Genomic DNA, 24,220 nt, shown 5'->3' with positions numbered 1-24,220 from the left:
TACTAGGTTGGTGGAGCAGATGGAGGAGGAATTTAAAAAGTGGGACATGCTGCCGTTGTCGTTGGCGGGTAGAGTACAGTCCGTTAAATTGACGGTGCTCCCGAGGTTTTTGTTTTTGTTTCAGTACCTCCCCATTTTCATTCCGAGGGCCTTTTTTAGGAGGGTGAACAGTAGCATTCTGGGATTTATTTGGGCGCACGGGACTCCGAGGGTAAGGAGGGTCTTTTTGGAGCGGGGCAGGGATAGAGGGGGGCTGGCGCTGCCCAACCTCTCTGGGTACTATTGGGCAGCTAACGTCTCAATGGTACGTAAGTGGGTAATGGATGGGGAGGGGGCAGCATGGAAACGATGGAGATGGTGTCCTGTGGAGACACGAGCCTGAAGGTACTGGTAACGGCGCCGTTGCCGCTCCCTCCAACGAGGTGCACTACGAGCCCGGTGGTGGCGGCTACCCTCAAAATTTGGGGGCAGTGGAGGCGGCACAGGGGGGAAGTGGGGCGCTCGGTGGAGGCCCCGCTGCGGGGGAACCACCGGTTTGTCCCAGGGAACATGGATGGCGGGTTCCTGGGGTGGCACAGGGCGGGCATTAGGAAGTTGGGAGACCTGTTCATTGACGGGAGGTTTGCGAGCCTGGGTGAACTGGAGGAGAAGTTTGAGCTCGCCCCGGGGAATATGTTCAGGTACCTTCAGGTCAAGGCGTTTGCTAGGCGACAGGTGGAGGGGTTCCCTTCGCTGCCCCCGCGGGGGGTAAGGGATAGGGTGCTTTCGGGGGTGTGGGTCGGGGATGGGAAGGTGTCTGACATCTACCAGGTGATGCAGGAGATGGAGGAGGCATCGGTAGAGGAGCTGAAGGCTAAGTGGGAGGTGGAGCTGGGAGAGCAGATTGAGGAGGGGACATGGGCGGATGCCCTGGAGAGGGTGAACTCCTCCTCTTCATGTGAGAGGCTTAGCCTCATCCAGTTCAAGGTGCTGCACCGGGCCATCATGTCCGGGTCTGGGATGAGTAGGTTCTTTGGGGGCGAAGACAGGTGTGTCAGGTGTTCGGGGAGTCCAGCGAATCATGCCCATATGTTCTGAACATGCCCGGCACTGGAGGAGTTCTGGAAGGGGGTGGCGAGGACGGTGTCGAGGGTGGTAGGATCCAGGGTCAAGCCAGGCTGGGGACTCGCGATTTTTGGGGTTGGTGTGGAGCCGGGAGTGCAGGAGGCGAAAGAGGCCGATGTTTTGGCCTTTGCGTCCCTAGTAGCCTGGCAGAGAATCTTGCTGCATTCTTTAGGCGGTGGCAGCCTTTTCTCGACTTTCTGGCTTCTTTAGGCGGTGGCAGCCTTTTCTCGACTTTCTGGCTTCTTTAGGCGGTGGCAGCCTTTTCTCGACTTTCTGGCTCAACGATAGGGTACGGGGACAGCAGCAGCAGCAACCCGGGGAGGGAAAAGGGGAGGGAAAAGGGGGGGGCCGACAATGACTATGTTTGTTTATTTAATTTTAATATTTTTTAAGTTCTTTTGTTGTTCATTAGGGTTGGGGGGGTGGGGGGATGTGATACATGCGCCGATACGGTCTGGGGGTGTCACAGTTATTATGGGTTATTTTGTTGCATTTCATTGTTTGTCGTTATGTTTTATATTTTCTGTAAAAAATTCCAATAAAAATTATATAAAAAAAAAGAAAAAAAAAAAGAATCTTGCTGCAGTGGAAAGATGCGAGTCCTCCAAGAGACCTGGATCAATGACATGGCGGGATTCATTAAGCTGGAGAGGGTCAAATTCGCCCTGAGGGGGTCGAGACAATGGTTCTTTAGGAGGTGGCAGCCTTTCCTCGACTTTCTGGCTCAACGATAAGGAACTAGGTCAGCAGCAGCAGCAACCCGGGGGGGGGGGGGGGGGGGGGGAGGGGATCGTAAGGGGATAGTGTTTAAGTTAATTTGCTTATTGTTAATTTATTTTGTTGTTTATTGGGTTCGGGGGGGGGGGGGGGGGGCGTGGGGGGATTTGTTATATGCGTTGATACGGGTGCCGGGGGTTGTTTATTATTGTTATTGTTATTATTGTTCTGTAGATATATATTTTTCAAAAAATTCCAATAAAAATTATTTTTTAGAAAAAAGGGCAGTGGAACTCTCCCATTCTGATTCCAGATCCATTGATAAGACACAGTACTTTTGAAACAGGGATACTCCCTTGGAGCCTGCAAGCAATTCCGCACGGGTTTGCTAGTCAGGCTCCCCACATGATGACCCTGCTATTGGGTCAATAACATTCCGCAGTAGGATGAGCCCTTGTGATGTTAGCAGCTGTTCCTGGGCATTACCGCCATGGACGAAATTGGGAGAGAGGCAGAAGGGTGACATGGTCTTAATCTACCACCCTCACGCCTGATTAAATGTCCTCCGCTTCCAATCTTGCCATGGGGGATGGCACAACATTGAGCCATTCTCACAACTTGTTTTCCCACCTAACTTGGTATTGTTAGAAAGTATAGCAATAGACAATCTGCCCCTTTATCAAAAGCATTAATAAAGATTGTAAATAGTTGAGGGCCCAGTGCTGATCCCGGAGCACCCCAGCTGTTACAGTTTGCCAACCTGAAAACGATCCATTAATCCTCACTTGTTTCCTGCTAGTTAGTCAATCCTCTGTCTCGGATACAGGTCATCAGTTCAGCATTTAGCCCCATTAGGTTGATTGCTTTAAGATTCTCCCTCTCTTTTGCCACTTGATTTTCTACTATTATTGGAATATGTCTGTCTTCTACTGTAAAGATGGATATAAAAACCTTATTCAAAGTCTCCGCCATTTCCTGTTTCATGTTATTAATTCTCCAGTCTCATTGTCTGTGGGGCGAATGTTTCCTTTCCCATTTGCCATCTCCACCTATTCTACACTTTGAATTTTCTGAACTGCACTGATCTATCCATTTGTTAATAAAGTTACTGCACCGCCTTTTCCTTTCTTCCTATCCTTTTAAAATTTCAAATAACAAATTCGAAGGCTGAGGCAATTGGGCACCGTTTCCATGTATCAGTGTATGGAGAAAAGAACCAGAAGTGCACGAAAAGGCAGAAATAGAAAGATAGGCAAGAGCTGTGCTGAAACTGCAGCTGGAGACAGCATGGCCGAGGACCGGACCCCTGGTTTGTCAGCCCAGCCATCAACGGAGCAGTTGATGCAGATCATCCAGGACAGTTTGCCAAGCAGAAACGGGACTCCTGGACCCGATAAAAGAGTCGATTGATCAGCTGGAGCACAGATTGGACGCCCAGGATCAGGCCATCCAGAAGGTTGAGAAGACGCTGGTTGAGCAGGAGGAGCATCAAACAGCGGTGGAGTTGGAGGTTGCTGCGGTACCAGCAGAAAAGGCTTCTGGAGAAGATGGAGGACCTAGAGGATAGGTCCCGTTGGCAGAATTTAAGAATTGTCGGGCTCCCGGAGGGGTCTGAGGGAGCTGATGCTGTGGCATACGTATCCGGTATGTTTGAAAAGCTGCTGGGGGAGGGGACATTCTCCCGACCCTTGGAGGTGGACAGGGCGTACAGAGTGCTTGCGAGGAAGCCATGAACGGGGGACCCTCCGAGGGCAATGGTGGTGTGATTCCACAGGTTCCTGGACAAGGAATGTATTCTTCAGTGGACCAAGCGAACGTGGAGCTGTAAATGGGACAACAGTATCCTGCGGGTGTACCAGAACCTGAGTGTGGAGGTGGCAAGGAAAAGGGCAGGCTTGAACCAAGTTAAGTCAATCTTCTTCAAGAAATAGGTGAAGTTTGGACTGCTGATTCCGACTCGTCTCTGGGTCACATATGAGGACTAGAATCATTACTTTGAGTTGCCCGAAGACGCGCTGGACTTCGCGAAAAGAAAAGGGCTGGTGGGGTTCTGAGAACTCTTGAACCTTGAATCAACTTGTCGGCTTATATTGGGTCTCTTTTTTAATTTTTTATCTTCTGTTTCTGAGTTCTGTTGAAGAACATAGAACATAGTTTTTGGTGGATGTTGGCAATGTCTTTTTCTTTGATGTGCACTTTTGAGGGATGGAGACGTGCTTGTTTGAGTTTCGGTGTTTGTTTTTTTTCAGCTGGGTGATTGTGTAGGGACTTTTAGATGAGGGAATTTGTTTGTATGAGTGGGGGGGGGGGAGGGGAGTGAGGGAACAATAGGTGGGAGACTTTTTGGCGCCGGGGGCGGGGGCCACCAAGCTAGCTGGGTGAGCTAGCTCACGGAAGTGCAGTGGGGGGTGTGCATATGTTTAGTTGATTGTATGGATTAAGTTTCAGAGTGGTGTTGCTCGGGGGGGGGGAGGTGGGTTGTTGTTCTGTTGACGAGGGAGGGACTTCATTTGAGGGACAGAGAGGAGGTTGGTGGTGGGGGCTGCCGGGTGGCGGGCTGGAGGAGGCGCGGTGCATGGGCTTGAGGCGGGCCCAAGAAAGGGGATGGCTGATCGGCAAAGGGGGTGGGGGCACTTGGCCCCCCAACTAGACTGATCATCTGGAATGTTCGAGGGTTGAATGGGCCGGTTAAGAGGGCGCGTGCGTTCGCGCACCTGAGGGGACTGAAGGCGGACATGGTAATGCTGCAGGAGACGCACCTTAGAGTAGTGGACCAGGTTAGATTGAGGAAAGGCCGGGTCAGTCAGGTCTTCCACTTGGGGCTGGATCCAAAGACTAGAGGGGTTGCGATCTTGATTAATAAGTGGGTGATAATTGAGCTGGGTAGAATAGTTTCAGATGTGGGGGGGTCGATACATTATGGTCAGTGGTAAGCTGGAGGGGTGAAGGTAGTGCTGGTTAATGTATGTGTGCCAAATTGGGATGACATGGAATTTATAAAGAGGATGTTGGGGAAGATACCGGACCTGGACGTGCACAAGCTGATCATGGGAGGGGACTTTAATACAGTTTATGATCCCGGCCTCGATCGGTCATGCTCAAAAACGGGCAGGGTGCCAGCAACGGCGAAGGAACTGAGAAGATGGGGAGGTGGATCCATGGGGATTTAGGCAGCCGAGGGTGAAGGAGTTCTCCTTCTACTCCCACGTGCATAAGGTGTATTCTCGGATCGATTTCTTTGTTTTGGGTAGGGCCTTGCTGGCAGGGGTGGTGGACCCGGGGTACTCGGTGATCACAATCTCGGACCATGCTCCACACTGGGTTGACCTGCAGGTTAGTAAAGATAGAAATCAGCGCCCTCAATTGAGGTTACATGTAGGGCTATTGGCGGATAAAGCGGTGAGCGAGAGGCTGAGGAAATGCATACAAATTTACCTGCAGGTAAATGATACAGGTGAGGTCTCAGCAGCGGTGGTCTGGGAAGCGCTGAAGGCAGTGGTGAGAGGAGAGTTGATCTTGAACTGGGCTCACAGGGACAGGACGGACAGGGCAGAGATGGACTGACTTGTAAAGGAGATTCTGCAAGTCGAGAGGAGGTAGGCGGAGACTCCAGAGATAGGGCTTTTAAGGGCACAAGAGTTTGGCTTGTTAACCACAGGGAGGGCAGTGGAACAGCTCAGAAAGGCGAGGGGGGCAATCTACGAGCATGGTGAGAAGGCTAGCAGGATGCTTGCACAGTAGCTCAGAAAGAGGGAGGCAGCGAGAGAAATAGGGAAAGTTATTGACGGGGATGGGAACTTAGTTGGGGACTCGGCAGGGGTGAGCAAGGCGTTCAGGGATTTCTACAGCAGGTCGTACAGGTCGGAACCCCCTGCGGGGCCAGAGGGGATGAGGCACTTCCTGGAGGGGCTGACTTTCCTGAAGGTGGACGGGGAGCTGGTAGAAGGATTCGGGGCCCCGATTGAGTTGGAAGAGATAGTGGAGGGCTTGAAGGCCATGCTGTCGGGTAAGGCCCCAGGACCGGATGGGTACCCAGTGGAGTTCTACAAAACGTTCTCTGGGATATTGGGACCGGTGCTGATGAAGGTGTTTAATGAGGCAAGGGAAAGAGGGGTTCTGCCCCAGACGATGTCACAGGCCACGATTTCGCTTATCCTGAAACGGGACGAGAACCCGGAGTTATGTGGGTCTTAATGCCGATTTCCCTGTTGAACGTAGACGGCAAACTGTTGGCCAAAATTTTGTCCTCCAGGATTGAGGATTGTGTACCGTCATTGTGGAGGATCAGACGGGGTTCATTAAGGGCAGGCATCTGGTAGCCAATGTAAGAAGGGTGTTAAACGTGATCATGATACTCCCGGAAAGTAGGGAGGTGAAGGTAGTGGTCGCGATGGATGCGGAAAAAGCTTTTAACTGGGTTGAATGGGATTATTTATGGGAGGTTCTGGGGCAGTTCGGATTTGGGAGGGGCAATTGACTGGGTCAGGTTGCTGTACCAGGCTCCTGTGGCAAGTGTATGGACGAACAGGACAACTTCGGACTATTTTAGACTACACCAGGGGGCGAGACAGGGATGCCCCCTCTCCCCACTGCTGTTTGCGCTGGCTATAGAACCGCTGGCAATTGCTCTGAGGGCCTCAAAGAACTGGAAGGGTGGAGCACAGAGTCTCACTGTATGCGGCCGACCTTCTTCTGTATGTTTCAGATCCAATTGAGGGGATGGAAGAAATCATGGGAATTTTAGAGGAATTCGGCCAGTTCTCGGGGTATAAGCTTAATATGGGGAAGAGTGGGAGCTGGTCAAAGGGATAGGGAACATGCAGTCGGGGAAGGCGCCGGGGCCGGATGGGTCCCCGGTTGAATTTTACAAGACGTATGCAGACCTGCTGGGCCCCCTGTTGGTTAGGACCTTCAACGAGGCAAGGGAGCGGGGAGCTTTGCCCCCGACGATGTCTCGGGCGCTGATCTCCTTGATTCTTAAGCGAGACAAGGATCCCCTGCAGTGTGGGTCATACAGGCCGATCTCACTCTTGAATGTGGATGCCAAGTTGTTGGCAAAGATCTTAGCCACGTGGATAGAGGACTGTGTGCCGCAGGTTATCCACGAGGATCAAACGGGGTTTGTGAAGGGGAGGCAGCTGAACACTAATATACGGAGGCTCTTGAACGTTATAATGATGCCGGTGGTAGAAGGGGAGGCGGAGATAGTGGTGGCGCTAGATGCGGAGAAGGCCTTTGATAGGGTCGAGTGGGGGTACTTGTGGGAGGTGCTGGAAAGGTTCGGGTTTGGGGAGGGGTTTGTCAGTTGGGTGAGGCTGTTGTATGAGGCCCCGATAGCGAGTGTGGCCACGAATAAGAGGAGGTCGGAGTATTTTCGATTATATCGAGGGACGAGTGTCCCCTGTCGCCCCTACTTTTCGCGCTGCCAATTGAACCTTTGGCTATGGTGCTGAGGGAGTCGGGGGATTGGAGGGGGCTGGTCCAGGGTGGGGAGGAGCACCGAGTGTCGCTCTACGCGGACGACCTTTTGTTGTATGTGGCGGACCCGGTGGGGGGAATGCCTGTGGTGATGGGGATTCTCCGGGAATTTGGGGATTTCTCAGGGTATAAGCTTAACTTTGGGAAAAGAGAGCTGTTTGTGGTACACCCGGGGGACCAGGAGGGGGGGGATTGGGAGGTTCCCGCTGAAAAGGGCGGAGAGGAGCTTCAGGTACTTGGGGGTTCAGGTGGCTAGGAGCTGGGGGGCCTTGCATAAGCATAACCTCACAAGGCTGGTGGAGCAAATGGAGGAGGAGTTTAAGAGGTGGGACATGCTGCCGTTGTCTCTGGCGGGAAGGGTGCAGTCAGTCAAGATGACGGTGCTCCCGAGGTTTCTGTTCCTGTTCCAGTGCCTCCCTATCCTTATCCTGAAGGCCTTTTTTAGGCAGGTTAACAGGAGCGTTACGGGGTTTGTGTGGGCACACGGGACTCCAAGGGTGAGACAGGTGTTCTTGTAGCGGGGCAGGGATGGGGAGGGGCTGGCGTTGCCCAACCTCTGTGGGTATTATTGGGCTGCCAACGCAGCGATGGTGCGTAAGTGGGTAATGGACGGGGAGGGGGCAGCATGGAAGAGGATGGAGATGGCATCCTGTGTGGGCACGAGCCTGGAAGCGCTGGTAACGGCGCCGCTGCCGCTCCCTCCAACGAGATATACCACGAGCCCGGTGGTGGCAGCTACCCTCAAGATTTAGGGGCAATGGAGGCGGCACAGGGGGGAGGTGGGGGCCTCGATGGGGTCCCCGATACGGGGGAAACACCGGTTTGTTCCGGGGAGAATTGATGGCGGGTTCCTGAGTTGGCACAGGGCAGGTGTCAGGAGGCTGGGGGACCTGTTCATAGACGGGAAGTTCGCGAGCCTGGGTGAGCTGGAAGGGAAGTTTGGGCTCCCCCCGGGGAACACCTTTAGGTACATTCAAGTAAGGCCGTTTGTCAGGCGGCAGATGGCGGGGTTCCCTCTGCTGCCGCCGCATGGGATTCAGGACAGGGTGCTCTCGGGGGTGTGGGTTGGATAGGGGAGGATCTCGGAAACGTACCAGGTGATGCAGGAGGTAGACGAGGCCTCGGTGGAGGAGCTGAAAGGTAAATGGGAGGAGGATCTGGGTGAGGAGATTGAGGAGGGGACGTGGCCGGATGCCCTGGAAAGGGTGAACTCTCCTCTTCTTGTGCGAGGCTTAGCCTCATACAGTTTAAGGTGCTGCATAGGGCTCATATGACCGGGACAAGGATGAGCCGGTTTTGTGGGAGCGAGGACATGTGTATTAGGTGCTCTGGGGGCCCAGCAAACCATGTCCACATGTTCTGGGCATGCCCAGCGCTGGGGGAATTTTGGAAGGATGTAGCAAGGACGGTATCGAGGGTGGTAGGATCCAGGATCAATCCAGGCTGGGGACTCGCAATATTTGGGGTTGCAGTGCTGGTAACTGCGCCTCTGCCATTCCCGCCGGCGCGGTACTCCACCAGCCCCGTGGTGGTGGCGGCCTTGAGAGTCTGGGGGCAATGGAGGAGATATGTGGGAGCAGTGGGAGCATTGGTCTGTTCCCCAATCTGCGATAATCACCAATTTGCCCTGGGGAGGATGGATGGGGGGGTTCCGAATATGGCGGAGAGCGGGGATTGAGAGGATAGGGACTTGTTTATAGAGGGGAGCTTTCCGAGTATGAGGACGCTGGAGGAAAGGTTTGCATTGGCGGGGAGAAACAAATTTCGATATCTGCAGGTGCGGGACTTTCTGCACAGACAGGTACCAACCTTCCCATTCCTGCCGCTAAGGGGGATTCAGGACAGGGTAGTTTCCAGAGGATGGATAGGTGAGGGGAGCGTTTCTGACATTTATAAGGAACTTATGGGATCAGAGGAGATGCTGACTGAGGAGCTGAGGCGAAAGTGGGAGGAGCTGGGGGAGAGATAAAGGAGGGCCTTTGGGCAGATGCGTTGAGTAGAGTCAACGTGACCGCAACTTGTGCCAGACTCAGCCTGATACAATTCAAGGTCGTTCACCGGGCTCACATGACAGTGGCCCGGTGAGCAGATTCTTTGGGGTGGAAGACAGGTGCGCAAAATGTGCGAACCATGTCCAAATGTTCTGGGCATGCCCAAAGCTGAGGGGATTTTGGCAGGGGATTGCTGATGTCAAGTCAAAGGTATTAAAAACAAGGGTGGCATTGAGTCCGGAGTTGGCGATTTTCGGGGTGTCACAGGATCCCCGAATCCAGGAGGAGAAAGAGGCAGAGGTTCTGGCCTTTGCTTCCCTGGTAGCCCAGAGGCGGATATTGCTCGCATGGAGGTACTCAAAGCCACCGAAGTCGGAGACCTGGCTATCGGACATGGCTAGCTTTCTCTGTCTGGAGAAAATTAAGTTCGCCTTGAGAGGGTCACTGTTAGGGTTCGCCCGGAGGTGGCAACCGTTTGTCGACTTCTTCGTGGAAAATTAATCATCAGCAGAGCGGGAGAGGGCGGTTAGGTTAGCGTAAATTAGGGGGCTAATTAATGGTGGGACCTGTTGGGGAGGGAGGTGGTATTTGCACTATGTTTATATTTTTATGTACATTGTTTATATTGCTGCTGTTACAATGCCAAAAAATACCTCAATAAAATGTTTATTGAAAGAAAAAGGCAAATAACCTTGAATTATCTGTTCCCAGCCTTCCTCACCTTGCAATCATATCTTGGTAATCGCCATATCATACCCATTTATTTTTATTTGTGCCATCAATTTCTCTAATTTGTTACATATGCTGCAGACAGCACGTCCAGTGGCGGCCATGGAGTGAGAAGTTGCTTATTCGGTAGCTCCCGCTCATGGTGGACCTTTGGGACCTTTTCCCCCGACTTATGGGGGATTTGATCGGTAACATTGGAGACTGGTGACGCAGAGGAGAAGAATCCCCCACCAGTTTATGGATTCGTGAACGAGAAGTGGTCTGCAAAGGAGAGATTGTTGGGTAAAGAAGAAAGTGGAATCTGCAGCACAGGAAACATGGCGGAGACTCTGGAACTGGGATTGTCGGCCCAGTGGTCAACGGAGCAGCTGGTGGAATTCCTTCAGGAGAGCTTTGCTAAGCAAAGACAGGAGTACCTGGACCCGATTAAGAATGGGATTAACTGGGTGCAGCAAAGATTGGAAGCCATGGGACAGGCGATCCAGAGGGTGGAAGTGGCGGTGGCTGAGCACGAGGACCAGCTAACCGCGATGGCGGCGGAGGTGATGAGGGACCACCAGAAAAGGCAGCAGGGGAAGGTGGAGAATCTGGAGAACAGGTCACACAGGCAGAATTTGAGGATCGTTGGCCTCCCGGAGGGCATCGAGGGATTGGACGCAGGGGCTCACGTAGCACGTATGTTCGAGAAGCTGCTGGGGAAGGTGCGTTTATTCGATCCTTGGAGGTTGTCAGGGCGCACAGAGTGCTTACGAGGAAGCCACGGAGCCGTCGAGGGCGGTAGGAATGTGGTATGAATGCACCAGTTCCTGAACAAGGAACAGATCTTGAGGTGGGGTAGGCAGACGAGGAGCTACAAATGGGAAGATAACGAATTACGCATTTACCAGGACTTTGGGTGCGGAACTGGCCAAAAGAAGGGTGAGCTTCAACAAAGTTAAATCGGTCCTTTTCAAGAAAGGGGTTAAGTTTGGCATCCTGTACTCAGCTTGTTTGTGGGTCACTTACGAGGATCAAGAACATTATTTTGGATCACCGGATCAGGTGATGAACTGTGTTAAAGGCAGGGGACTGGCAGTTGATGGAGGGCATTGAACTTGGGGAAGAGTAATTCTTTAGAAGGCAGTATAGGACAACTAAAATAAAATAATGAAAGCTAGCAACAAATATAAAAACAAACAGTAAAAGGTTGTGTAAGTATATAAAAAGGAAGACAGTAGTAGTAAGCATTGGTCCCTTAGAAGGTAATGCTGGAGAATCAACAATTTTTAAAATTTAGAGTGCCCAATTCATTTTTTCCAATTAAGGGGCAATTTAGTGTGGCCAATCCACCTAGCCTGCACATCTTTTGGGTTGTGGGGCTGAAACCCACGCAAACACGGGGAGAATGTTCAAACTCCACACGGACAGTGACCCAGAGCCAGGATCGAACCTGGGACCTCGGTGCCATGAGGCAGCAGTGCTAACCACTGCGCCACCATGCTGCCCTTGGTGAATCAATAATAGGAAACCAAAAAATGGCAGACTTTGAACAAATATTTTGTATTTGTCTACACAGGAGAGGATACAAAAACCCAAAATTCTACGAATGGGAGAAAAGGATTTGAAACAATACGGTCACAAGAGAAAAAGTACTAGGAATGAGACAGGTTCCCTACACCTGATGACCTGCATCCTATAGTCTTAAAAGAAATAGTTGCAGAAATAGTTGATTCTCCAGCATTACCTTCTAAGGATGCAGTGGTTATAATCCTCATAAATTCCCCAGATTCTGGAAAAGTACTAGCAGATTGGATAATTGCAAATGCAACAGTAAAATTCAAGAGAAAGAAAGCAGGAAACTGTAAGAATGTAGCATTTGACATTGGAAAAATACTAGAATTTATTACTAAGGAGGCAAGGAACAAAATATTTAGAAAATCATAATAAAATCAATCAGACACGAGGATGGTCAAGAGAGCAGAAAGTGTCAGATGGAATTTAACCCTGATAAGTGTGAGGTGATATTCTTTGGAAGGAGTAACTTGTCAAGGAAGTATTCAATGAATGGCCTGATACTGGGAAGTTCCAAGGAACAAATGGACCTTGGAGTGGTTATCCATAGATCTATGAAGGCAGAAGGGCAGGTTAATAGGGTAGTGCAAAAGTCATATGGAACACTTGCCTTTATCAATCAAGGCGTAGATTACAAAAGCAAGAAGGCCATGTTGGAGTAGTGTAGAATTATGGTGAGGCCAGCTGGAGTACTGTGTGCAATTCTGGTCACCACATTATAGGAAGGATGTGATTGCACTGGAGGGGGTGCAGAGGAGATTCACCACCAGGATGTTGCCTAGGATGGAACATTTAAGTTATGAGACAGGCTGGATAGACATGAGTTGTTTTCGCTGGAGTGGCGAAGACTGAGTGGCGACCTGATCGAGGTGTACAAGATTATGAGGACCATGGACAGGGTGGATAGGGAGCAGCTGTGTCCCTTAGTTGAAGGCTCAGTTACAAGGGTTCACAAGTTCAAGGTGAGGGACAGGAGGTTTGGGGGGGGATTTGAGGAAAAACTTTTTTATCCAGAGGATAGTGACAGTCTGGAATGCACTACCTGGGAGGGTGGCAGAGGTGGGTTTCCTCACATCGTTTATGAAGTACCTGGATGAGCACTTAGCACGTCATAGCATTCGAGGCTATGGGCTAAGTGCTGGCAAATGGGATTAGGTAGGCAGGTCAGGTGTCTTTCATCTGCCGGTGCAGACTCGATGGGCTGAAGGGCATCTTCTGAACTATATTATTCTGTGATTCTGTGAGAGTCAACATGCGTTGTAAAAGGTAAATAATGCGTGACAAATTTATTAGAGGATGTAACATAGGCCACCACTTATAAAGGGGGAATCAGAGATGAAAACCACCTTTATTTATGGACGGTTAGTCAATGGAGAAATCAGAACTGTTTAAATTAATACGCCTCCTGTCGATCACATTTGTTACAACTGTACAGGCCATTGGTGAGGCTGCATCTGGAGAACTGTGTACAGTTTTGGTCTTCTTACTAAAAGAGGAATATATAAGCAGTTTAGAGAAGGTTCACTTGGTCTATTCTGCAATGAAGGTGTTGTCTAGAGAAGATTGAGAAAGTTGGAGTTTACAAGAATGAAAGATAATCTTATTGGAACATCTAAGATTCTGAGGAGGCTCAACAAATGATTAAAGAATATTTCCCCTCATTGGGGGGGGGGATCTAGAATTAGGTGGTAAAATAAGGGGTGTCGCATTTGAGATGGAGACAAAGGGAAATTTCTCTCAAGAGGGTCATTAGTCTTTGAAATGCTCATGAATATATTCAAGGCTGCGTTGGAAACATTTTTGTTTGTCAAGGGAGTCAAGGGTTATGGGTACAGGCAGGAAAATGCAGTTATGGCTATGATCATATCAACGATGACCTTATCAAACGGTGAAGCAAGCTCATTGGGACAAATGGTCTGCTACTCTTATTACCTCCAGAATTTACTATTCCAATGATCTCTTCATTATCCTCCCATCTTCTCCCCTACATATGTTTGTACTCAAATAAACATTGCCTTGATCTTAACTTGCACAATGTCTTGTTCATCCATCATTCCTGTGATTTCAGGCCTATACTGCCACCTGGTCTGATAATGCCTCAATTTTAATCAACTCATTCTTGCTTCCCAATTCTTTCAGAGCTGCATCCTCTCCATCTCTGTAATCTTTGCTTAGCCGTACAAGGTTTTGAGCTTTCTGTGCTCCTTCAATTCCAGCATGATGTGCATCTTCGATGGTAATTGCTGCATGATTGGCAGCCATGCTTTCAGTTGCCTTGGCACTATCCTCTGAAATTCCCTCTCTAAACCTCTCATCTAATTTAAGTTGTGCCTTAGAATCTACCTCTTTGATCAAGCTTTCTGTCACAGAACTGTTATGACGCAGATGGAGGTCAGAAGTTTGTGCACTGGTTGTCTAAATAAGCATTATGACAGTGCCTTTTCTCTGTGCCCCTAAAGATTGTTTCTCTTCAAATAATCATCTGATGCCCTCTTGAATGCCTCAATTGAACCTGCCTCCACCACACTTCCAGGCAGTGCCTTCCAGACCTGAAACACTTGCTGTATGGAAAAGTCTGTTTTCAAATCACATTTGCTTCTTTACAAATCATTTTAAATCTGTGCCCTTTCGTTTTTGATCCTTGTACGAGCAGGAACAGCTTTTCCCTATTACTCTGCCCAGCACCCTCATGATTTTGAACAACTCTATCAAATCATCTCTTAGCCTTCTCCTCTCCAAGGAGAACAATCCCAACCTCTCCAATCTATCCTCATAACCGAAGTTTCTCATCATTGGAGCCATTCTTATAAAGCTCTTCTGCGCTCTTGTAAATGTGTTCACATCCTTTCTATAGTGTGGCCCAGAATTGTGCATAATACTCCAGCTGAGGTCTTCTATAAGTTCAGCATGACCACCCTGCTCTTGTACTCTACACTCCTATTAATAAGTCTGGAATACTTTATGCTTTATTAACTATTCTCTCTGCTTGTTCTACTACCATCAATGATACAGCAGGTTCCTCTGCTCCTGCGCCCACTTAAGAATTATATCCCTTATTTTGTATTGTCTGTCTATGCTCTTGCTACCAAAATACATCACCTCACTCACCTCTGCATTGAACTCCATCTGCCAGCTATCTGCCCACTCCACCAACTTGACTATGTCTTTTTGAATTTATGTACTGTCCTCCCAATACCGGGCCCCGAGGAACCCTATTACAAATCTTCCCTGAGCCTGAAAGATATCCATTGACCATTACTCACTGTTTCCTAGGACTGAGCCAATTTTGCATCCATGTTGCTACTGTGTCCACTATTCCACAAGCTATAATGTTTCTAATGAGTCTGTTGTGTGGTACTGTGTCGAATGCCTTTTGAAAGTCTATGTACATCACATTAACAGCATTACCCTCATTGACTATTTGTGTTACCTCTGTCATGTGAGAGTACCTTTAAGAAATGGGTATTTAAGGCATGTACCTTTAAGAAATGGGTGTGTATCAGTGATGTCAGAGTGTGGGTGGAGCTGGGCTGTCTGTCAGCTTTTTACTTTCGCTTTAGGCTGTTTGCTGCAGGGTGTGTTTTAGTTTTGTTTTCAGAGCTGGATAGTTACAGTCACAGCCAAAAGGGGTATTAGTCTCTCTCTGTAATCTAAAGACTGTAAATCGATCCTTTGGTGATTTAAAACTAATAACTGCTAAAACAGGGGCTGGTTTAGCTCAACAGGGGCTGGTTTAGCTCACTCAGCTAAATCGCTGGCTTTTAAAGCAGACCAAGCAGGCCAGCAGCACGGTTCGATTCCCGTACCAGCCTCCCCGGACAGGCGCCGGAATGTGGCGACTAGGGGCTTTTCACAGTAACTTCATTGAAGCCTACTCGTGACAATAAGCGATTTTCATTTTCATTTCATTTCATTTTTCATAGTAGTGACTTTAACCTGATGTGCTTCTGTTTAAAGGTTTTTTTTAAGTCTTAGGAATGTTAAAAGGACAGCTTAAAGATTACTTAGTGTTGTATTCTTTGGGGGTTGTATTTAAATTAATGGCTGCTAAGATGTTCATTCTATGTTTTAAAAAGGTTAACTTGAGTTCATAGAATAAACACTGTTTTGCTTTAAAAAATACTTTTCCATTTCTGCTGTACCACACCTGTAGAGTGGGCTGTGTGCTCCCCATACCACAATCTATTAAAAGTTGTGGGTCAGGTAAACTCCATGATACACTTCGGGATTCCCTAAACCCTGGCCCATAAAGCCTCTTCAAAATCTCCAGAAAGTTAGTTAAACACAATTTCCCCTTTGGAAATCCATGCTGGCTCTTCCCAATCAATCCACATTTTTCCATGTGACCACTAATTCTATCCTGAATAATTGTCTCCAGAAACTTCCCGACCACTGAAGTTAAACTGACTGGTATGTATTTGCTGGGCTCAACCGTACAACTTATTTTGACTGAGGGTATAATGTCCGTCTTGATACCTCCCTTTTGTGGCTCAGTGTCAAATCTTTTAAGTGAAGTTCTTAAGTGCCTTTGGATGTTTGCAATGTATTACATTCATGCAAGTTATTGTTTCTTTTATTTCTTTGATGAACCTTCCCAAACATCATGAAGCTGAAAACAAAGTACAGACAACAGTGATACTAGCTAGCTGCCAGGATGTGCCGATGTCGGTGAAGATTTTCCATCTAATGTTGCTTTTTTCCTGATAGATGGGAAGGGGTGTCTAACATGTGCAAAGTACTCCACACAAATATGCTCTTTACTTTTGTGGGGAGTAAAGGTACAAATCATTGTCCCAGCAATGAGCAGCGCAGCACAATGACTGAATGCCGTGATGTGAATTCTTGTAATTTAGTTATCTTAGTAATTTAATAATTTTAAAAAGTACTTACCAACACAACCTTGTCTGTCAGGTGTTGCTTGGTATCCAATATTACAAGCACATTGGTATCGTCCAATCATGTTGACACAGCGCCCATTTTTACAAAGATTGTCACTCAACTCGCATTCATTAATATCTATGAAAGTAATTGAAATATTTAAACAGACAATAAGTTTAAAATAATTTTAGAACTACAATGATAATTTAGATCCATTAATGATATATTCATTTTTGGAAATTAAAGGGGTGACTAAGTTTAATTATTTAGTCCAATAAAAAGACGACAAATTGTCAAGAGCAAAATGGTAACCATATCCATTAATTGAAACTAATTTCAGATTCCTGAGTTAATTGTAAATACAAACACTCACTCTAGTGTTAAGGTACCGGACAAGTCCCCAAGTTATATTCGGAAACCAGACAAAACCTCAAGAATTTTTCTTAATTTGTGAAACTGTGAGGAATGGATACTTTGCTCCATGAGTGATTCCACTGATAAATAGGGAACTTTTATATTAAAAAAATATTAACACAGGAGCAACCACATTAACATCACATGAAATAGCTTTTCAATTAACAGTTAAACAATTGTTAGAATAAAAGGAAACACTTTAACGACTTTTACTTTCGCTTTAGGCTGTTTGCTGCAGGGTGTGTTTTAGTTTTGTTTTCAGAGCTGGATAGTTACAGTCACAGCCAAAAGGGATATTAGTCTCTCTCTCTCTCTGTAATCTAAAGACTGTAAATCGATCCTTTGGTGATTTATAACTAATAACTGCTCTTAGTAGTGACTTTAACCTGATGTGCTTCTGTTTTAAGACTTTAACGACTAACTTATACCTTCTCTGAGAAGGTGACCAAACAGGTGGACGAGGGTAAAGCAGTTGATGTGGTGTATATGGATTTCAGTAAAGTGTTTGATAAGGTTCCCCATGGTAGGCTATTGCAGAAAATACGGAGGCATGGGATTCAGGGTGATTTAGCAATTTGGATCAGAAATTGGCCAGCTGGAAGAAGACAAAGGGTGGTGGTGGATGGGAAATGTTCAGACTGGAGTTCAGTTACTAGTAGTGTACTACCACTAGTACACTGCACCACCATGTTTCTCCTAAGGATGATGAAATTAATGGGAGGTGCTGGGTATGTCTGAAATGTTGCACTTTGATATAGATTTTGTTTTGGGGCCTCTGCTGTTTGTCATTTTTATAAATGACCTGGAGGAGGGCGTAGAAGGATGGGTGAGTAAATTTGCAGATGACACTAAAGTCGGTGGAGTTGTGGACAGTGCGGAAGGATGGTGCAAGTTACAGAGGGACATAGATAAGCTGCAGAGCTGGGTTGAGAGATGGCAAATGGAGTTTAATGCAGAAAAGTGTGAGGTGATTCATTTTGGAACGAGCAACAGTAATGCAGAGTACTAGGCTAATGGTAAGATTCTTGGTAGTGTGGATAAGCAGAGAGATTCGTGAAAGTTGCCACCCAGGTTGATAGGGTTGTTAATAAGGCGCACGGTGTGTTAGCTTTTATTGGTAGAGGGATTGAGTTTCGGAGCCATGAGGTCATCTTGCAGCTGTACAAAACTCTGGTGTGGCCACATTTGGAGTATTGCGTGCAGTTCTGGTTGCCGCATTATAGGAAGGATGTGGAAGCATTGGAAAGGGTGTAGAGGAAATTTACCAGGATGTTGCCTGGTATGGAGCGAAGATCTTATGAGGGAAGGCTGAGGGACTTGAGGCTGTTTTCATTAGGGAGAAAAATGACAATTAAGAGGTGACTTAATTGAGGCATACAAGATGATCAGAGGATTAGATAGAGTGGACAGTGAGAGCCTTGTTCCTCGGATTGTGATGTCTAGCACGAGGGGACATAGCTTTAAATTGAGGGAGATAGATATAGGACAGATGTCCTATATGACAACATTAAGGGCATTTAAATGTTAATTGGATAAACATATGGATGATAAGGGTAGTGTAGATGGGCTTTAGAGTGGTTTCACAGGTCGGCGCAACATCGAGGGCCGAAGGGCCTGTACTGCGCTGTAATGTTCTATGTTTTATGTTCTATCTCCAATTAAGCAAAGCTCATTACAGGTCAAATGCCAATGGTAAATAAAGTTAGCAATACTCTTGTGTAGAGATTTCCTGGAAAGACTGCTGCGAGAGAGAGAGAATGAGAATGAGAGAGAGAGACACTTTCAGGGATGGCCTGCAAATTCTTCTATCTCTGTTAGACCCCTGCTCAACCTGACAGCATTTGGCAAAACTGTTCAACTTAAAACCTCCTAGCAAACCACAAAATCTATATCAAACTGCAACATTTCAGACATACCCAGCACCTCCCATTAATTTCATCATCCTTAGGGGAAACATGGTGGTGCAGTGGTTAGCACTGCTGCATCACGGCACCGAGGTCCCAGGTTTGATCTCGGCCCTCGGTCACTGTCTGTGTGGAGTTTACATACTCTCCCCGTGTTTGCATGGGTTTCGCCCCCACAACCCAAAGATGTGTAGGGTAGGTCGATTGGCCATGCTAAATAGCCCCTTAATTGGAAAAAATGAATTTGGTACTCTAAATTTAAAAAAAAATTAAATCATCCTTATCCCACTCAGATCTCATGACCTGTTTACCTAAGTCTAAACACATGTCTCAAATTATCTACTTTCCAGGATATCTCCAGCAATCATAACAAGTTCCATTAAGCATATATTTGCAAACAAGTACATGGTTGAAATGAATGATTTTCTCACTTTTATGACATCTTAATTGCATCTTTTGCAAACACCGCCTACCCGTATGTTAAGCCAGGATATAAGAAAAATTACTGCAACAGATATATAAATCTTAACCCAAGTTCTTTTAAAATAAATTTAGAGTGCCCACTTTTTTTCCCAATTAAGGGGCAATTTCAGTGTGGCCAATCCACCTAACCTGCACATCTTTGGGTTGTGGGGGTGAAACCCACGCAGACACGGGGAGAATGTGCAAACTCCAGACAGACAATGACCTGGGGCCGGGATCGAACCCAGGTCTTCAGCGCCGTAGGCAGCTGTGCTAACCACTGTGCCACCGTGCTGCCCTTTAATCCAGGCAACAGATAAATTAAAAACAATTGATATAAAAATGTGCTACATTCATCACATTAGAAATACCGAACTCTCTATATGGAGTTCGCACAGACATGTGCAGATGCGCACACGTATGCAACCGCACGTACACACATCATCTTATTCAGATTTGTGCTGAAAACTTAATCTTCCGTTCTATCCCCAAACATGCAAAAATGGGCTGCCTTAATGACTTGAAATTATCCTTCAAAAGTACACCTTGGAGTAGAGCTCCCTTCCTTATCCACTTATTGCCGTTTACCTGTACATGACGTTCCATCTACAGACACTTCATGGCCAAGAGGACAGGAGCATCGAAAGCTTCCATCTGTATTCTCACAGGTACCACCACGACACAGAAGAGGATTTTGTTCGCATTCATTGATATCTGAAATGATAGAAGAATTTTTGAGGTTTACAACACATAAGGTTTGAGTAAAAGACACTACATCAAACACTGTAATTCACAAACATGGATAGCACGAATAACTTCTCAAACATCCCTGTATGCTCATACATTTAAAGCATTCTGTTTAAGATGTGTCCAGCTTTAATCTCCAGTGTGTGTTTCTTGAAAATAACTGCTTTATTTGTGTCACCATAAGACATAGGAGCAGAATTAGGACACAAGGCCCATCGAGTCTGCTCCGCCATTCAATGATGGCCGATATTTTTCTTATTCCTATTCTCCTGCCTTTTCCCCATCCCTTATTAACCAATAATCTATCTATCTCTGTCTTTAAGACACTCAGTGATTTGGCCTCCACTGCCTTCTGCGGCAAAGAATTCCACAGATTCACCACCCGCTGGCTGAAGAAATTCCTCCTCATCTCTGTTTTAAAGGATCGGCCCTTTAATCTGAGATTGTGCCCTCTGCTTCTAGTTTTTCCTACGAGTGGAAACATCCTCTCCACGTCCTTTCTATCTCGGCCTCGCAGTATCCTGTAAGTTTTAATAAGACCTCCTTCATCCTTCTGGACTCCAAAGAGTACAGACCCAGAGTCCTTAACCGTTCCTCATATGAAAAACTCTTCATTCCAGGGATCATTCTTGTGAACCTCCGCTGGACCCTCTCCAAGGCTTTATATCCTTCCTTAGATACGGGCCCAAAACTGGTCACAATATTCCAAATGGTGTCTGACTCGAGCCTTATACAGCCTCAGCAGTACATCCCTACTCTTGTATTCTAGCCCTCATGACACAAATGCTAACACTGCATTTACCTTCCTAACGTCCAACTGAATCTGCATGTTAACCTTAAGAGAATCATGAACTAGGACTCCTTAGTCCCTTTGTGCTTTTGGGTTCCCCTTTTCCCATTTCAAAAATAGACTGCTTCTATTCTTCCTACCAAAGTGCATAATTTCACACATTTCCACATTGTATGCCATCTGCCACTTCTTTTCCCACTCTCCTAGGCTGTCCAGGTCCTTCTGCAGCCCCCCATCTTCTTCAATACTACCTGTCCCTCTACATATCTTTGTATCATCTGTAAACGTAGCAACAGTGCCTTAAGTTCCTTCTTCCAAATCGTTAACATATATTGTGAAAAGTTGTGGTCCCAGCACCAACCCCTGAGGTACACCACTAGTCACAGGCTGCCAACCTGAAAAAGACTCCTTTATCCCCACTCTCTAACTTCTGCCAGTCAGCCAATCCACTATCCATATCAGGATTTTACTCTTAACACCATGGGCTCTCAACTTATTTAACAGTCTCCTATGCAGCACCTTGCCAAAATCCTTCTGGAAATCTAAATAAATCATGTCTACTGGTTATCCGTTGTCAAATTTCCTTGTTACCTCCTCAAAGAACAGATTTGTCAGACTTGACCTCCCCTTGACGAAGCCGTGCTGACTCAATCCTATTTTATCATGCACTTTCAAGTACTCATCTTTAATAATGAACTCAAACATCTTGCCAATGACCAGAGTCAGGCTAACCGGCCTATAATTTCCCATCTTCTGCCTCCCTCCTTTCTTAAACAGCGGTGTTACTTTAGCTACTTTCCAGTCCTCTGGGACCGTCCCTGCCTAGTGATTCGTGAAGAATCACCACCAATCTCCTCAGCTATCTCTTTTAGAACCCTGGGATATAGTCCATCCGGTCCAGGTGATTTTTCCACCTTCAGACCTATCCGTTTCCCCAGAACCTTCTCCTTGGTGATGGCCACTACAATCACCTGATTCTCCTGGAGCTCTGGCATCCCACGGGCGACTTCCACCGTGGAGACTGATGCGAAGTAACTATTCAGTTCCTCTGCCATTTCTTTGTTTCCTATCATTACTTCATTTTCCAGTGGTTCAATATCTATTTTTGCCTCTCCCTTACCTTTTATATATTGAAAAAAACTCTTCCCATCTTCTTTTATACTACAAGCTAGTTTACACTCATATTTCTAGGGTATTGTTACGTTTAGGCAGGATTCTGACTTAGAGGCGTTCAGTCATAATCCCAAAGATAGTAGCTTCGCACCATTGGCTCCTCAGCCAAGCACATACACCAAATATCAGTTCCTCTTGTACTGAGCAAGATTACTATTGCAGCAACACATTTTCATCATCAGTAGGGTAAAACTAACTTATCTCACGGTGGTCTATTTGCGTGGCACCGTATCAAATGCTTTCTGAAAATCTAAATAGACCATATCCACCAGATCCTGGGGGCTGGTTTAGCAGACTGGGCTAAATGGCTGGCTTTTAAAGCAGACTAAGGCAGGCCAGCAGCACGGTTCAATTCTCGTACCGGTCTTCCCGAACAGGCGCCGGAATGTGGCGACTAGGGGCTTTTCACAGTAACTTCATTGAAGCCTACTTGTGACGATAAGTGATTTTCATTTCATTTCATCCTCAACCACTATATTAGTTTCATCCTCAAAAAATTCCCAACAGGTTTCCCTTTCAAAATCAATTGTGCTTCTGCTTAACCTACTACTATTTTCTCAGTGTTCAGTTGTCACATCCTTCATTATAAATTCTAGCATCTTCTCAACTATTGATGTCAGGCTAACAGGTCTGAAGTTCCCCGTTTTCTCTATTCCTCATTTCTTAAATAGTGGGATTATATGGGCCACTTTCCAATCTGTTATGACATTTTGAAGGATGGACACAAATGTATCTACTACCTCTATAGCTCCTCTTTCAACTCTGTAATGTACGTAATTTGATCTAGGGAATTTATCTACTTTAGGTCATACTAATTTCTCCAGTAATGTTTGAGGAATGTTAATATCTTGTTGTTCCTCGTTTACACTAGTCCCTTAATTCTCAATTATTTCTAAGAGGTTTCCGGTATTTTTCTCTGTCAAGACAGACACAATGGCTGGGATTTTCCGCTGTCGTTCGAATTGGGAGAGTTTGGTGACAGGAGCAGAAAATATAGCAAGGTCAAAGGCGCATTTCATGACAAAGTAAAAAATTGTTCGCTCCCCTTATCAGTGGTGGACCACATTTCTGACATCTAATGTTGGGAACCTTATTGTAATAAGTTAACACATAATTATCAGGCCCATGCGCCCGAGCCATACCCCGACGGCAAAAAATCTCTCTGTGGTATCAGAATGGTGTGAAGATGACTGCCTCAGAAGGCATGCATCTGGCAGTCAGTACCCCTAGGGGGACCCAGAGGTGTGTGCAGCACTCAGGGAGGATATGGTCATGCCAGGTCAGTGCCAACTTGATGCCAGGTCAGTGCCAACTTGATGCCGGGGATGCAACTAGGTGAAGATTGTTTCCAGGTTTGCTGCGCTGGGGCGGCCTTTAAAAATGGTGCCTAGATGATCGAGTTTTGCTGGCGGCAGCGGGTGGGGGGGGGGGGGGGGGGGGGGGGGGGGAGAGAGAGAAGAGGAGAAGAATCAGAAGCCACCTGCCAGTGAAATGTCATGGAACCCCTGACTGCAATTCTTTTTTTTCTAAGTCCCGGACTATATGGCAGAAAAGGCTGACATTGCTGTCAGTGGACTCAACGCTGCTTTTCCTGCCAAACATCAGCTTTTGCCAATATTGGAGTAAATCCCGATCTATGTATTTGTTTAGTTTCCATGCCATTTCCTTATTCTCCATTATAAATTATCCTGACTCTACTTGTAATGAACTCACGTTTGATTTTGCTACTCACTTTTTTTTAGAAACTTTTGCAGTCTTTTCTCGCTAGTTTACTCTCATATTATATTTTTTCTTGGTCCTCCTTTGCAGAATTCTAAAACTCTTGTAATTTTCAGGTCTACCATTTTTTGATAACTGTAAATGCCTCTCCTTTGAACTAATACAATCCTTGATTTCTTTCATTACCCAAGGACGGAACACTTGCTGGGCTTTTATATATTTTGCTGTTAATTATATATTTGTTTTAAATGTTAGCCAGTGTGTCTACTGTCAGACCATTTAATGTAGTTTCCCAGTCAACCATAGCTAATTTGCCCTTTACATCCTGTTTTCTTTACTTAGATTTTAATATCCTCGCCTCTGATTAAACTATAAAACTTTCAGCATTTACAATTCTCCTATTATGATCCTGGCTTAGTCGAACAGAAAAGTGGAAACAAACACATAAATGCGTACAGCAAAGGGAGAAGGAAAATGTGCACAAATGGAAAATGACGCAAACAAAGTTGAGGGAGAAACATCTGGGTAAATAGATTGGTACATACACCATAACTCAGACAAAA

General features: G+C 46.6%; 1 protein-coding gene across 2 annotated transcripts in view; it reads right to left on the bottom strand.

The window, feature by feature from the left end:
* The window catches only part of LOC119956802 (fibrillin-1-like), a 622,562-nt gene that overhangs the window by 218,032 nt on the left and 380,310 nt on the right, over positions 1–24,220 (bottom strand). For both annotated transcript variants that reach the window (XM_038784238.1, XM_038784237.1), the window contains exons 27-28: positions 19,817–19,942; positions 16,461–16,586 (exon numbers count right to left, since the gene is read on the bottom strand). In XM_038784238.1, coding sequence (XP_038640166.1) covers positions 16,461–16,586; positions 19,817–19,942 — 252 coding nt within the window. The remainder of the gene's footprint in view (positions 1–16,460; positions 16,587–19,816; positions 19,943–24,220) is intronic.

Source organism: Scyliorhinus canicula, chromosome 24 (assembly GCF_902713615.1).
Source record: "Scyliorhinus canicula chromosome 24, sScyCan1.1, whole genome shotgun sequence".
Taxonomy (NCBI): domain Eukaryota; kingdom Metazoa; phylum Chordata; class Chondrichthyes; order Carcharhiniformes; family Scyliorhinidae; genus Scyliorhinus; species Scyliorhinus canicula.
This window is presented reverse-complemented; position numbering and strand designations above follow the sequence as displayed.